General features: G+C 50.7%; 1 protein-coding gene across 1 annotated transcript; it reads right to left on the bottom strand.

Moving 5' to 3' along the window:
• Positions 1 to 37: 37 nt before the first annotated feature.
• LOC121153845 (cytochrome P450 2G1) lies at positions 38 to 9,304 on the bottom strand. Its single transcript, XM_040976597.1, has 9 exons — positions 9,125 to 9,304; positions 7,737 to 7,899; positions 6,116 to 6,265; positions 4,609 to 4,769; positions 4,255 to 4,431; positions 2,827 to 2,968; positions 1,494 to 1,681; positions 1,259 to 1,400; positions 38 to 219 (listed from the first exon to the last, which is right to left on the bottom strand). The coding sequence occupies exons 1-9, from the start codon at positions 9,302 to 9,304 to the stop codon at positions 38 to 40; spliced, it is 1,485 nt and encodes a 494-aa protein (XP_040832531.1).
• Between the last annotated feature and the right edge of the window lie 5,523 nt (positions 9,305 to 14,827).

Below are 14,827 nucleotides of genomic sequence, written 5' to 3'. Positions count from 1 at the left end.
CCCCAGCCTGGTTCTCTCTGAGCGTGGTGGATGCAGCTCAGCGGGCCACAAGGCAGAGCTCGTAGGATGGAGGAATGTTGCCGAAGCCCGAGATCTTGGGGGTGATGTCAATGTTGACGGGCGGCACCAGCGGGTGCAGGGAGAAATTCTGCAGGATGGAGGTGAAGTAGAGGAAGAGCTCCATGCGGGCCATGGCTTCACCCAGGCAGATGCGCTTGCCTGCAAACACAGGGCAGATGCAACGGTGAGGGATGGGGTGGGGTGGGGGCAGCAAGGGGTCCTGCCTTGCCCCCGTGCAGAACCATGGCTGCCTCAGTGTGTCTCAGGGGATGCAACTGCATCCACCCCTGAGAACAGGGCACACAAATCAGCCAGTCACTGTGTGAGGGACCAGCCTGCTCTGCTCCTTGGTTCTGAGGGACCAGCAACCTGAGGATGCAGGCTCCAGGTTTTCAACAGCTGAGTTCTCTCTCTCCCTCTCTCTCTCTGTCGGTGTGCATCTCTTTGCCTTTAGAATTCAGTGAAAATGAAGCACTATTTGTCAAGGGACTAAGTATGAAGTGCAGCCGTGGATTGCCCGAGGCCCTCCTGGTGTGTCTGCATTTAGATGGCAGCTATGCTTCACATCTGGCTTCCTTCTGAGGCCGACCGGGGAGGCAGCAGCTGTGGCCTCGGTGCCCAACCCCTGCCATGCACCCACGAGAGTCAGAGCGAGCTCCAGGCTCCTAATTCACCCTGGACTGCGCATCTGGGAGAGTGGACTAGCAATTACAAGTATAACTTCTCTTCCCATGCCCAACTCTTCTCTCTCTGCCTTCTGCATAACACAAAAATGTGAAGTAATGGGAAAAAAAATCAAAAGCATATGTTGTGATACATGAAAATTAAGATTTGGGGGTCCACAAATCATTTTTCAGCTCCTATGCTTGTTCATTTGTTTCACCTTGTCTGTGGGGCTCACAGTATCAGGACAGAAGTGAGCAGTGCAGCTACGGACCCTCCCAGGGCAAAGAAATAAGATCTTTTCTGTGGGGTTCCTTTCTAGAAAAACATGCTGAGTCTTTGTTTTCTGCTCTAGCTGTTCCGATGCAGTTTTTTCTTCTGAGCAATGGAGTAGATATTGCTAAGGATATTCCCTGTTTGAGGGATTCTAGAAGTTGCTGGTTCCCTGACTTGGCCCCCCACTTCCCATTGTGTCTTGAACTTTAGCCCTTGACCCGCCCCCGCCCTGGAGAGGGTGTAGATCAGGAAATTCTACCAGAGGAGAATGGCACAAACGCTTCATTCTTCTTGAAGCGGCCCTGCTCGTCCAGGAAGTGTTCCGGGTAGAAGGCGTCCGGATGGCGGAAGTACTTGGGGTCTTTGAGGACGGAGCCCAGCAGGGGAAATACGTCTGTGCCCTGGAATGAGATGGAGGGCAGCTGGAGCGATTGGTGCCAGATGCAGGGCTGGGGAACAGGCAGGAGGGGCCACCGAGAGGGGGTAGCGCCCACCTTGGGTAGGAGGTAGCCTCGAAAGTGAGTGTCCCGAATGACGTTGTGAGGGACGCCCATAGGCACAATGTCCGTCAGCCTCTGTATCTCATGGATCACGGCGTCGGTGAAGGGCATCTTGACCCGGTCGTCCACGCTGGGGATCCGGTGCGGTCCAATCACCCGATGGATCTCTTCGTAGATCTTGGCTGAGAGAGGTCAGAAAATGATGGAGACAGAGGTAGGAGAGGGCGTGGGGAGTGGCCTGGACAGAGTCCCAGTGCAGGTGCAAGGGTGGGGCAGGAGGGCCAGAGGTGGGCGAGAAGTGACGGTGGGAGCAGAGAGGGACCTGAAGTCAGTGTCATCCTCTGGAATTGAAGATGGAGGAAAGGGTTGTGATCCCAGCCCTGTGAGGAAGGCGGGTGCAAGTCTGGAGAAAGCAGGGACCCAGACTCTGCCTTAGTCCCAACCCAGGGGAAGCCCGTGTGAACCCCCAAACTTCCAAATTACAATAAGGAATGTGTGTGGGTTTTCAGCAGCAGTTTCAGACAGTGTATTACAGGGTCCAAAGGACGCACATAACTGCAGGACACAGACAGATTCAGGGCAGCCATTGTGCTGCAGTGCCTTAAGCCATCCCCGGGGACCCCCACATCCTGTGTCAGGATGCTGGCTTGAGTCCTGGCTAATTCACTTCTGTGTCCTCCTGTTGATATAGCTAGAGGCAGCATGTCATGGCTCTGTGGGTCCCTGCCACCCACATGGGAGACCTGGATGGGGTTCCAGGTTCCTGGCTTCAGCTTGACCCAATCCTGGCTGATATAGCCATTAGAAACCAGGATATAGAAAATTTTGTCTTCTCTTCAATGGAATACTTTTATAAAGTATAAGATTAGGGGCTGACACATGGCTCAATAGGCTAATCCTCCATTCGCAAGGGCTGACATTCCATATGGCCTCTATTTTGTCTCCTGGCTGCTCCACTTCCCATCCAGCTCCCTGCTTGTGGCCAGGGAAAGCAGTAGAGGATGGCCCAAAGCCTTGGGACCCTGTACCTACATGGGAATCCCGGAGGAGGCTCTGGCCTCTTGGCTTCTGATTGGCTCAGTTCCAGCTGTGGCAGCCATTTGGGGAATGAATCAGTGGATGGAAGATCTTCCTCTCTGTCTCTCCTCCTCTCTGTATATCTGACTTTCCAATAACATAAAATAAATCTTAAAAAATAAAAAGGGATACGTGTCCTGAGGGTGAAGAGTGACAGGCTGTAGGAGTCTCAAATTCCAAGAGACGATGTTTTCCTTCCTGGCAGGAAAGGGAGGAGCCAGATGGGAGCGGGCTGGGTGGGGGCCCTCACCTTCCACCTCAGGGTGCTTCATGAGCAGCAGGAACCCATAGCGGAGGGTGGAGCTCACTGTCTCCGTGCCCGCAAAGAAGAGGTTGAGCGTGGTGAGCACCAAGTTCTTGAGGTTGAACTCCGTGTTGGGGTTATTTTGATCCTGAAAAGGAGTGCACAGGAAACCCAATCACGCTCTGCCAGCTTTATTTTCTCCCTGTGCATAGCACGGGCTTTGGTGCAAACATACTAGATGAATAAACCACGTCCGAGAGAGGCAGTGGCCAGAGCAAAGGTCCCAGGAGCAGGAGGGAGAGTGCCTTGTCTGAACTGAAAGTTCTGGAACTTCAGAGCATGTCATTTAAACTACTAAACACAGCTGGTGCCATGGTTCAATAAGCTCATCTTGCATTTGCAAACGTCAGCATCCTGTATGAGCACTGGTTCATAGCCCGGCTGTTCCACTTCCTAGCCAGCTCCCTGCCTGTGACGTGGAAAAGCAGTAGAGAATGGCTCAAAGCCTTGGGACCCTGTATCCATGTGGGAGACCCAGAAGAGGTTCCTGGCTCCTGGCTTTGGATCGGCTCAGCTCTGGCTGTTGCATTCACTTACGGAGTAAACCAGCAGATGGAAGATCTTGTCCTCTGTCTCTCCTTCTTTCTGTAAATCTGCCTTTCCAATAAAAAGGTAAACCTAAAAAAAAAAACCCACTGAATACTACCATTGTATAATATAAAAATACATATTTCTGATAGTCTAAAAACCAATGATATAGAAATGAGTAATTGAAATTTCCAAACATCTAACACCTTAAACTTTGAATAGTCAAGATTACAGACTTGAAAATTTTTAAGGATTTATTAATTTTTATAGGAAAGACAGATTTGCATAGAGAAGGAGACACAGAGAAAGATCTTCCATCAGTTGGTTCACTCTTGAAGTGGCCACAACGGCCAGAGTTGAGTTGATAAGAAGTTAAGAGCCTGGATCCTCTTCCAGGTTTCCCACGTGGGTGCAGAAGCTCAAGCACTTGGGCCATCTTCCTCTGCTTTTCCAGGTCACAAGGCAGGAGCTGGATGAGAAATACAGCAGCTAGGACATGAAGCAGGGCTCATATGGGATGCCAGTGCTTGTAGGCGGAGGATTAGCCGCTTAAGACACCACACCAGCCGCAGGATTACAGACGTTAGGCTCCAAAGACATCTCAAATGCTCAGACTCAGATTCATGCCACGCGACTACAACCATATTGCACTGACATGTATGATTAGACGTTGGTGACATCGGACATGTCCATGTCCCCAACAGCTCCAGATTCATCTCTGTTGTCAAAGTCTAAGAGTCTGTGCTTCCTCACAGCTTGGCCAGCTCATCCAGACAGAAGAGCGAGTCTGTCAGCCCCGCTATTGGCAGGCGGGATGATGCAAGTGGGAGGGAACATGGTGGGTACCTGGTGCATCTTGATGAGGAAGCAGTCAATGAAATCCCGAGGATTCTGAGGGTCAAAGGATGCTTCGTTGACCTTGACTCTGGACGCGATGAAGTCCTTGAGCTCCTCTATCAAGTAGTAGATGCGATTGTGTCTTCCTGGTAAGTACTGCATGATTCCAGAGTACATGTCGTACAGCTGTGGGAGACAAAGGGTGGCGGAGCCAGAGCTGCACCCCAAGTCCAGAGGCGCACTCCTGCAAAGTGGGTGACGCTCTCTGTCTCCTAGTACCCCGGAAGTGCCCGGGGGTGTGAGAAGGAGAAACTGAGGATTAGACTGGGCTGGGGGAACAGGCAGGAGGGGGCTGTCCTGCACCTGTGCCCAGGGCGTGCTCATCTCGATGAAACTCTCATTAATCATCCGCAGCAGCTTCAGGAACTGCTCGTCCTGGTAGTCGAAGCGGCTGCCGAAGACCACGGAGCTGATGACGTTGGAGACCGTGCGGCTCAGGAAGAAGGTGGGATCGATGGGGGCGCCTGGGGGGTGGGGAGTGACTGTGTTTGAGGCAGTGCTGACCACGTGGTCTATGGACCCACCCCACTGTGCTTTTGTGTCTGCCTCACTCCCCCTAGCTCATAGGCATCGCTTAATTTTTCTTTATTTGCGTGTAGGTTTCCTCAATCTGATCGAAAAGCCACTTCACTGGTTCCTAAGGCTTCAAAATAATGGTCTGTAGACAGTGTTCAGTGCAGGGCCTGCCCTGTAGCGCATAGACATGCTGGGAGAGGTTAGTTGCCATCTTTGTTATTACTATTTAAATATGTTTGTGACAAAGAGTCACACATTTGGGGAGAATAACGCCAAGGGAAATACTTGCAAAGCGAAGAGGCAGGTGTTTGGCACATTGGTTGAGTAACCACTTGGGATGTCCCCATGCTGTAGCAAAGTGCCTGGTTCCAGTCCCAGCTCCTCCACTTCCAGTACAACTTTCTACTAATGGAAACCCTGCAGGGAGCAGGCAATGCTGCCCAGATGGGAGACCCAGATCGAGCTCTGGGATTCTGATATCACGCTGGTCTAGCCTGGCTGTTGTGGGCATGTAGGGAGTGAAGCAGTAGGTAGAAGTTTCTCCCTTTCCTCTCTTTCAAGAAGAAGAAGAGGAAGAGGAGGAGGAAGAAGAAAAGTGTTTGGATTCTGTCTCGTTTCACCAACGATTCCATGTGAATGATCAGGAAAGTTACTACCTGGTGGTCAGCAGCTCCATCTGTGGGTCTGGGACAGTGTCAGAGCAGTGCGCATGCTTGCAAATGTTCATCAACTGGACAATGACGTCTGGGAGAGTTTGGCTGCGTCAGCCTGCCTCGGGGCTCTGGGAATGACCCCTGGCGTCCACGTGAGGACCTCAAACTCGTGTGTCTCTGGCTGTTCCCCATTGGCCTCTGTGTCATTCCCTATAGGCTCTGGTGGGTTTACACCTTATTTTTGGTTGGGAACTAGAGTCCTTTAAAAATATAAGCAAATGAGCATAGAATCTCAGACTGGCAAGATGAGGAAGTCCTACCCATTTGTACCGTTGTTTCTAACATCACAGAAACAAATACCTATAATGAAATTTGACCCCATCTCCACAGAAAGACAGCAGCTGACATCTTGCCAAGACCTACATACATCAGGAGCTCCAACCACCCACCTCTCCCACCACCAGAGAGCCAGTGATGAAAGCTTCCGGACAATTAGTCTCCAAGGGTGTTTGTGTTAACAACTGACTCAGAGGCTGCCTGGAAAGTTCAGTGAAGCTCCGTTATTTCCATGTTCTAGAACTTTCTCCCCCCAAAGCCCATCTTCTCCCGAATGAGTGCTCTGTGGCCTCCAGGCCCCATACCTTTGGTCTTGCGGAACTCCTCCAGCAGGTAGCCAGCCTCCTCCTGGATCCGCTCCTCAATGCTGCGTTTGCCCATCCCGAAGTCCCGGAGGATGGTCAAGGAGAAGCGACGCAGGATCCTCCAGCGTTCTCCGTTGGCCAGGGCTACACCTGTCGGGAGCTCAGGGTCACACTCCTGCCTCCCCACCCCTCTCTGTATCCACTGTGTGCTAGCCACAGTGGGACAGAAGGAACAGAAGGAACAGCTTAGAGAAGCTCTCGGAGACTGTGTTGTGGTGCACTGGGTTAAGCAGCTGCCTGCCACGATTGTATCCCATTGGTGCCTACTTGAGTCATGGTTGTTTCGCTTCTGATCCAGCTGCTTGTTAATGTACCTGGGAAAGCAGCAGAGGCTGACACACAAGCTTGGGCATCTGTACCCACACTGGAGACCCAGACGAAACTTCTGCCTTTGGGCTTTGGCCTGGCCCAGCCTTGGCAATTGCAGCCTCTGGGGAATGAACCAGAGGATAGAGGACCTGTCTCTGCGTATCTCTCCCTCTTTCTGTAATTCTGCTTTTCAAATAAAGTGAACAACAACAACAAAAGCATTAGCATATAACTCTACTCTCCAAGAAATCCCCTCCAACCTTGCACTGTGAAAAGGGAGGTTATGACAAATCCTCTGGACTCAGGGTGGGGGTAGGGCACAAAGGGGAGGGTGTGGTGGTTTAGAAACAATCCAGGGATTTCTAAAGATTTGTTTTACTTATTTGAAAGGCAGAGTTACACATAGAGAGAGAACTCTTCCATCCCCTGCTTCACTCCCCTGATGGTCACAACAACCAGGGCTGGACTGGCCCGAAGCCAGGAGCTTCATCCAGCTCTGCCACGGGGGGCGCAGGGCCCACGCAGTTGGGTTGTGTTCCACTGCTTTCGCAGGCACATTAGCAGGGAGCTGGATCCAAAGCGTTGTAGCCAGGACCTGAACTAGCACCGATAAGGCATGCTGAACATTGCAGGTGATGGCTTAAAGACTAAGCCACAGCATCAGCTCCTGTAGAAAGCTTTTACAGGGCACAGAGGTGTCACTGGGAAAAAAGTCACTCAATGAATGCCACAGGAAGTGGAGGAAGGCATAGCTCCCGGTTTCAGCCTGGCCCAGCCTCAGCCATGTGCGAGGTGAACCAGTGAATGGAAGCTAAGCCAGTGAAGCGTTCTATCATTCTTTCATCCTTTTCTGTTTAACGTTGCCTTTAAATTAAATAAATCCTTTTTTTAAAAATAAATGCATCTAGTTAAATGGAGGAGGAAGATACCCATGTGTGTGCAGTGTCTAAGAAGATAAAAAAAAAAATAGAGTTAGCTATGATGGCTTTGATGGGTGCATAGAAATGATCACTCACTTGCTTGTCAAATGTAAAGTACATCAGGGTTGGCTTGTGTTCAAAGCGAATTGATTCTATCCCGTGGCGTGGAAGTGCACCTTTGCCACCCTCGGCTTCCTCACGTGGGAAGTGAGTGTGATGATGCTAAGCGCTTTCTCCAAGAAGCCCAGTGTGATACCCCATGTACACCACCCAGTACACAGCCTGATCAGGCGGTCTCATCGTTGCTGTTGCTACTACTGGCGGTTTCTTACCGTGGCCTTGAAAATTTCGCTCTATGGAAGCCAGTTCTCCACGGCCACTGAACTCATCCGCTCGGTCCACGAGGGCTTCCTTTACCGCTTCATGTCCGCATAGAATCACCACGGGCCGGGGACCCATGTACACGGTGAACACGGGGCCGTACTTCTCCCTGAGCTGGGAGTGGAATAAGACAGAAGCAGAAGCATGGATGGGAACATGATGTAAAGATGGACCAAGATTCTAGTGGGTGAGACCCCCCAGCGGGGGCAGAGGAGACAGTGTGTGCACAACACAGGAAGTAGATACCAGATTTGGAACGATTGTTGGGAAAGACATTATAGAAATACTGTTTTGGTTTTGTTTTGTTGCAAAGACAGAATTACAGAGAGAAGAAGAGACAAACAGATCTTCCATCTGCTGATTCACTCCCCAAATGGCTGCAATGGCTGGAGCTGAGCCAATCTGAAGCCAAGAGCCCGGAGCCTCCTCTGTATGTCCCATGTAGGTGCAGGATCCCAAGACTTTGCGCTGTCCTCTACTGCTTTCCCTGACCACAAAGCAGGGAGCTGGCTGGGAAGTGGAGCAACCGGGAAATGAACTAGTGTCCATTTGGGATCCTGGCATGTGCAGGTGGAGGGTTAGCCAGTTGAGCCATTACACAAGGTCTGGTTGTAGAAATCTTGATTTTGTGATTCCGGGGAAGAACCATGTCCTACCCCCACCTCCACAAGCTTTGGCTCCCTCCTGTGTGAAATGGTGGTTTGGATTGGATGAACTCCAGATCCCCGATTCTCCTGTGCAAGCGCTAGGTGGGTAGACTCTCTTGAGTTCATGATACGGAGCCTCAAAGATAAAACAATGAGTGTGCAAGAGTCCCTGTGAGCAAGAAGATAAGCTCAGGACTCTAAGATCCTGAGGTTGTGGGGGTCTCACTCCAATGCCCTAGGAATTTGTACACTTATAAGAATCAGTGTTTGGGGTCCATGTGATGGCTCAATTGGCTAACCTGCTTGCAAGTGCCAGTGGCATCCCATATGGGCACTGGTTCATGTCTCAGCTCCACTTCCCATCCAGCTCCAAGCTTGTGGTCTGGAAAGCAGTGGAAGATGGTCCAAAGCCTTGGGACCCTGCACCCTTGTGGGAGACCCGGAAGAAGCTCCTGGCTCCTGGCTTCAGATCAGCTCAACTCTAGCTATTGCAGCTGTTTCAGGAGTGAACCAGCAGATGGAAGATCTCTTTGTCTCTCCTCTCTGTAGCTCTCTTTCCAATGAAAATAAATACACCTTAAAACAAACAAACAAACAAACCTGGAGCTTTAGAATTCTAAGGTTGGCCGAGTCTCTTTGGGCACCTGGGTTTTAGGAGTGGTGGTTTGCTTTTGTGGCTGCGGCCGACTCACCTTCATGAAGGACTGGAAGGTAGCATCGGTGCGCACCTGCAGCAGGTTCCCCAGGAAAGGAATCGGAGTTGGGCCCGGGGGCAGCTTCCCTGCCTTGGTGACTTTTTTCCAGGCAATCATGATGAGCAGGCAGGAGAGGCAGAGAGCCAGAAAGATGGTGAGCGCCCCGCCCAGCTCCATGCTGTCCAGCTGTGAGAGTAGGTCCCGCACACCAGCTCCTACCTAAATAGGTCTGGGAGATCAGCTGGTGTGGAAATCTGAACGCCCCGGGATTTGAGTTCTCCAAGGATGGATGCCATCAGGAAAGCGATCGCTGTGGCAGAGTGGGGCGGGGTGGGTGGTTATGTAATCTGTAATCTCCCACCCGAGTAAAGGTGAACTAAAATCCCTTGGGAAACCCTTCATGGCCATTGCCCTTTCATCCTATTTCCAGTCCCCGGTTCTTTCCCCTCTTAGAAGTAGGGGTACCACGAGCAGTGTCTGCTGTGGGGAATAATTTAGCCCTGGTAGCAAAACTAACTTCCCAGAGCAGGTGAACCTCGTTGGCCAACCCCAACATTAAGAAAGTTTCGCAGGGGCAGCTGGAGCCTCAGACAAGTTACCAGACAGAGTATCAATGAATGTCCGTGGGCAGCTTACTGCCATTTGCACAACATTCAGTTGTTAAGGGTCACCAGGACGGCCAGGTGCAAACAGGAAGAGAGTAAAGTCCTCTCAGATCTCCATGGAACCAGGAAGGAGAAACTGGCCTTGACTGCAAGCTAAGATTACAAGGATCCTGGGGTTCAGCCTTTTCGGAAACCTGAACACCCTTGGATTATACAGTCTCTGCAAATTGGATCCCATGAGGGAGTCTGCCACGACCGTGGGGTTACATAACCCCTAGTCTCCTTTCTGAGCTCCCCCAGGGAGCCCCAAGTTCAAGAGGCCATCCGTGGTCATCGTGTCTGTGAGTGACATCCCCATTTTCACAGGAACAGGCTGAGCCGCCGTTGGGACCACGCGGACCTCAAGAGGCTGACCCATCTGTGCGGCAAGAACTCACACATGCGGGCAGCAGGGGCTTGCCCAGGACTCCCTTCCACAGTCTGGCAGAGGTGAGATCAGGGAGGGGGATGCACAATGACAGCAGGTGTGCAGGGCACAGACACCTGTGCTTCTCCACAGTGGCCTGGGCAGCGTCCTGTGGGGCTTCAAGCGACACCATGGTGGACAAGGTCCCAAGAAGGGGGCAGGTGGAAAGCGTCCGGTCCTCTCTGCATCTCCTCTTAGAGGTCTCTTTGGTTATCAGAAGTGGGAGTTCATGGACCCCCCACTGAAGGATCCCCAGAGTTCCCACAGGCTTTAATTCTGTTGTTGATGCCTTTCCTGGGGCTGAGGGGAAGACTCAGCACCTGCTCATCTCTCTGGGAAGCTCTGCCTGGCTGTAGCCACCACCCCGCATCAGGAGCTCCCGTCCGCTGCCCAGGTCCTCGCAGCATCCCCATGAGCAATGAGCTCTCCACCCAATCCAAGAAGAACGGAGGGGAATAGGCTGTAAAAGACCAGGACGAGGACCTGAGGTAACAGGAGAGGGTTAAGAAGGGTGAGAAGGAAGAGAAGCGTTCCTCTTGACCTCCTCCTCTTCTCACAACCTGCCTCCCCTGCAACAATTACATAATCACCTCCACCTGACTCCTTCTCACAGGCAGTGAGCCAGCAGAGGTATAACTGGGCAGGGAGTGTGCACAGCCACCAAGAGAGCAAGAGAGACATTTTGGTAAGCACAAAAAGCCAGGGGGAAAAAAAATAAATAAGAAAGGCAGGAGCTGGTGTTGTGCTATATAGCAGGTTAAGTTCCAAATGGGCAAGGGTTTAAGAGCCCCGCATCTTATCCAGCTCCCTGCCTGTGGCCTGGGAAAGCAGTATAGAGAATGGCCCAAAGCCTTGGGACCCTGCACCCACGAGGAGGCTCCTGGCTCCTGGCTCCAGGCTTGCTCAGCTCTGATTATTGCAGCCACTTGGGGAGTAAACTAGCGGAGGATTTTTTTTTTTTTTGTCTTTCCTTGTCTCTGTAAATCTGTCTTTCCAATAAAAAAAAATAGAGAAATCTTTTTGTAAAAGTATATATGTGAGGTTAGATTTGGGACCCTCCCAAGGCCAAGGTCCATATGCACCATGGACTCACCTCCCGGATGATCTGAAGATTATGAAGATGATTTGCAGCCCTGACCCGGTGCCAGCTGGTCGGGAAAGGACTTGTGACACTGTGCCTGCAGGCTTTCCCTGAAACAAACTCCCACCGCGCCACTGCCTTTCACAGTGTGTGGTCTTGCTCTGTCTTCTCAGTACTCATGACTGTCGCCTTCTGGATAGTCTCACTCCTTCTCCTGAAGTCGGTTCCACAAGGACAGAGACGTCTCCGCCCTCCCACTGACTCCCCACTTCCCGGGCCCTGAGAGCGGCGTCCAGGGGTGATGTCTAGATGAGCTGAGATGTTGTAAAGGCCCTTCAAGGGTGTTGGAAGTGTCTAAGCCACCACCAACTGCATGCCTGCTTGACCACATCCTGCAGACAGAGGCAAAACTCTCTTTGTAAAGGGCATCTTGCTGAGGCTGGAGTTGTGGTGTCGTAGGTCAAGCTGCCACCTGCATCACTGGGATCTCCCATGGATGAGAGTTAGAATCCCGGCTGCTCCGCTTGCAATCCGACTTCCTGCTAATGTGCCTGGGAAAGCAGCAGGGCCGAGAGCCGGGTCCCTGTGCTACCCATCTGAGAGATCTGACGGAACTCCAGGCTCCTGGTGCCAGCCTAGCCCAGCCTTGGCTGCTGCAGCCATCTGAGGAGTAAACCAGTGGATGAAAAAAAATCTCTCTCTGAAACTCTGTCCTTTAAATAAATACAAAAAAATTTTTAAAAAGAACGCTTGTTTGTGAACATCACAAAGGAACTAATAAAATATTGACCGTAAAATTGAAAAATTGCTTCATAACAAGTATGCCCTATTAAAGCACATTTTAAAAGATTTATTTATTTTTATTTAAAAGCTCAGTTACAATGAGAAAAAGAGACACAGAGAGAGAGAGAGAGATCTTCTGTCTTCTGGTTCACTCCTCAAATGGCTGCAACAGCTGGAGCTGATCTGATCTGAAGCCAGGAGCCAGGAGTTTCTTCCTGGTCTCCCACATGGTTACAGGGTTCCAAGACCTTGGACAACCTTCCACTGCTTTTCCAGGCTACAACCAGGGAACTGGGTGGGAAGTAGAGCAACGGGGACATAACCAGTGCCCATATGTGGTGCCAGTAATGCAGGCAAAGGTTGAAGTCTGCTGTGCCACCACGCTGGCCCCAGTGAAGTATTATGTAAGCAGGAAAAAAAAAGTAGTTTACAAATTGCAAAACACATTGTAAACTGAATACTTGGTAAGCCACAAAGTGTTTATAGATATTCAGTCCAAGGTAAAATCTAGAACTGTGATAAATCTTAAAGTGCTTTGCAAATTTCAAAGCTCTTTAAAACCACCAATTGCTTTACAGCTGAGGAATCTGTACTTGCGAAATCCTTTGCAAACAACAAAAGGTTTACTAATGACCACAGAGTGTGTGACTGCAAACCGATTTGCCAACATGGAATTGTTCTGTAATTCTAAGGTGGCCTTGGGACTGGGCTGCAGTTGCCATCAGGCAGGGCCGGTCTGCAGCACCCCCGGCGAGGGCTGCTGTAGCAACCGAGGAGTGAGCCCAAGATGGAACACCTGTCCGTCCTTCTCCACAACTCTGACAAATAAACACAACTTTTTTCTAAAATAAATTACTTTGTGAAATACACAGTGGCTTGTGAAAGGTTGAATACTTTTAGCATAATGGCCCTTTCGTCAGATCAGGCACTCACCGTCCAGCACCACGTGAGGACAAGCCAACAACAAGCTTGCCGATACGATAACAAGCTTACGGCATCTAGCCATGTTGTAAACGTCTTGCTTTCTGTAAATACACTCTGGTGTTTACCAACAGCAGCGTCACCGAGCAACGCATTCCTCAGACCTGTCCCCAACCTTCAGTGACGTACCGACTCGGGTTGCTCGAGTGATTGATAAATGGCCAAGTATTTGTGAACACTCCTTTGTACATTTAATTTTGAAGGTTGACATGCTTCATAGTTTGAAATATTTGGCATGCTGCAAAAGGATTTGGAAAAATTCATGTTAAATATCTTGTGAGGGCCTGGTGCTATAGCCTAGTGGCTAAAGTCCTTGCCTTGCAAGCACCTGGATCCCGTATGGGCACTGGTTCATATCCTGGCTACTCCACTTCCCATCTAGCTCCCCGCTTGTGGCCTGGGAAAGTAGTTGAGGACAGCCCAAAGTCTTGGGACCCTGCACTTGTGTGGGAGACCTGAAGGAGGCTCCTGGCTCCTGGTTTGGCATTGGCTCAGCTCTGGCCATTGTGGCCACCTGGGGAGTGAACCAGTGGAAGGAAGGTCTTTTTCTCTGTCTCACCTTCTCTCTGTAACTCTGCTTTTCCAATTTAAAAAATCTTTTAAGAAACATTTTGAAATTATCAAGTATTTTGTGCATTTACAGAAATGTAATTGAGGGTGTGGGTGTTGTGGCACTGTGGGTTAAGTTGCTACTTGGGATGCCTGCCTCCCGAACCGGAGCACCTAGTTCAAGTCCCTGCTCATCCAGTTCCAATCCAACTTGCTGCCAAGGCACCTGGGAGGCGGTGACATAAGCCGGGAAGTGGTCAGGAGAAGCTGAGGCTGCCAAGACCAAGGCCACAGCCACGGTGACTCCCAGGAGACAGCATTTCCACTCGTGACCCCTTTATTTTTCACCAAACCCCACCCCTTTGTGGTCCCATCACCCCAATATCACCCCAGGTGGCAATTCCGCATTCCAATCACAGCACCTTGATACTCCCCACTGGGCCACTCCTCCGGTCGAGCCTAAACGGCTTTGGATAGCCCCTACACGGAAGAGAAGGTTTTTTTTTTTTTTTTTTTTGAGAAAAAATGTTTTATTTGAGGGCTCAGCACTGTGGCCTTGTGGTGGCTAAAGTCCTCTCTTTGAACGCACCAGGATCCCATACGGACACCAGTTCTAAATCCGGCAGCCCTGCTTCCCATCCAGCTCCCTGCTTGTGGCCTGGGAAAGCAGTCGAGGACGTCCCAAAGCCTTGGGACCCTGCGCCCGCGTGGGAGACCCGGAAGAGCTCCTGGCTCCTGGCTTTGGATCAGCGCAACACCAGCTGTTGCGGTCACTTGGGGAGTGAATTATCGGATGGAAGATATTTCTCTCTGTCTCTCCTCCTCTCTGTATATCTGACTTTCAATAAAAATAAATCTTTTAAAAAAATATTTTATTTGAAAGGTTAAATCAGACTGTGCCTCCCTCCCCCCATGAAGCAGCTCAGCAAGCGATGGCGGGAAGGCCCCACACAGGGCCAGTCCTCTATGGGGGCCCCCAAAACCTCACCTTGTTGGTCAGTGACCCCTCGTGTAAGGACCAAGCAATGCCTGTGTGTACCAGTGACACTGTAAATACAGACATCTTGTCAAATTGTGTTTCAAAACTTCGCCAACCTAACGGACAGAAATTCTGTCCTGCTATAGCATGAATGATTCGGCCACTACTTCAAAATGTCTGTGACCTTTGCCTTTGGTGATGATTTCTAGGCTTTGTCTGTTTTTCTGCTATTTTGTTTGTGGAGCTCTTTCTTAAG

The sequence above is a fragment of the Ochotona curzoniae genome, unplaced genomic scaffold (assembly GCF_017591425.1).
Source record: "Ochotona curzoniae isolate NIBS_2020 unplaced genomic scaffold, NIBS_Ocur_1.0 contig_2699, whole genome shotgun sequence".
Classification (NCBI taxonomy): domain Eukaryota; kingdom Metazoa; phylum Chordata; class Mammalia; order Lagomorpha; family Ochotonidae; genus Ochotona; species Ochotona curzoniae.
Note: the sequence above shows the minus strand (reverse complement) of the source record. Positions and strands in the feature narration are given on the sequence as shown.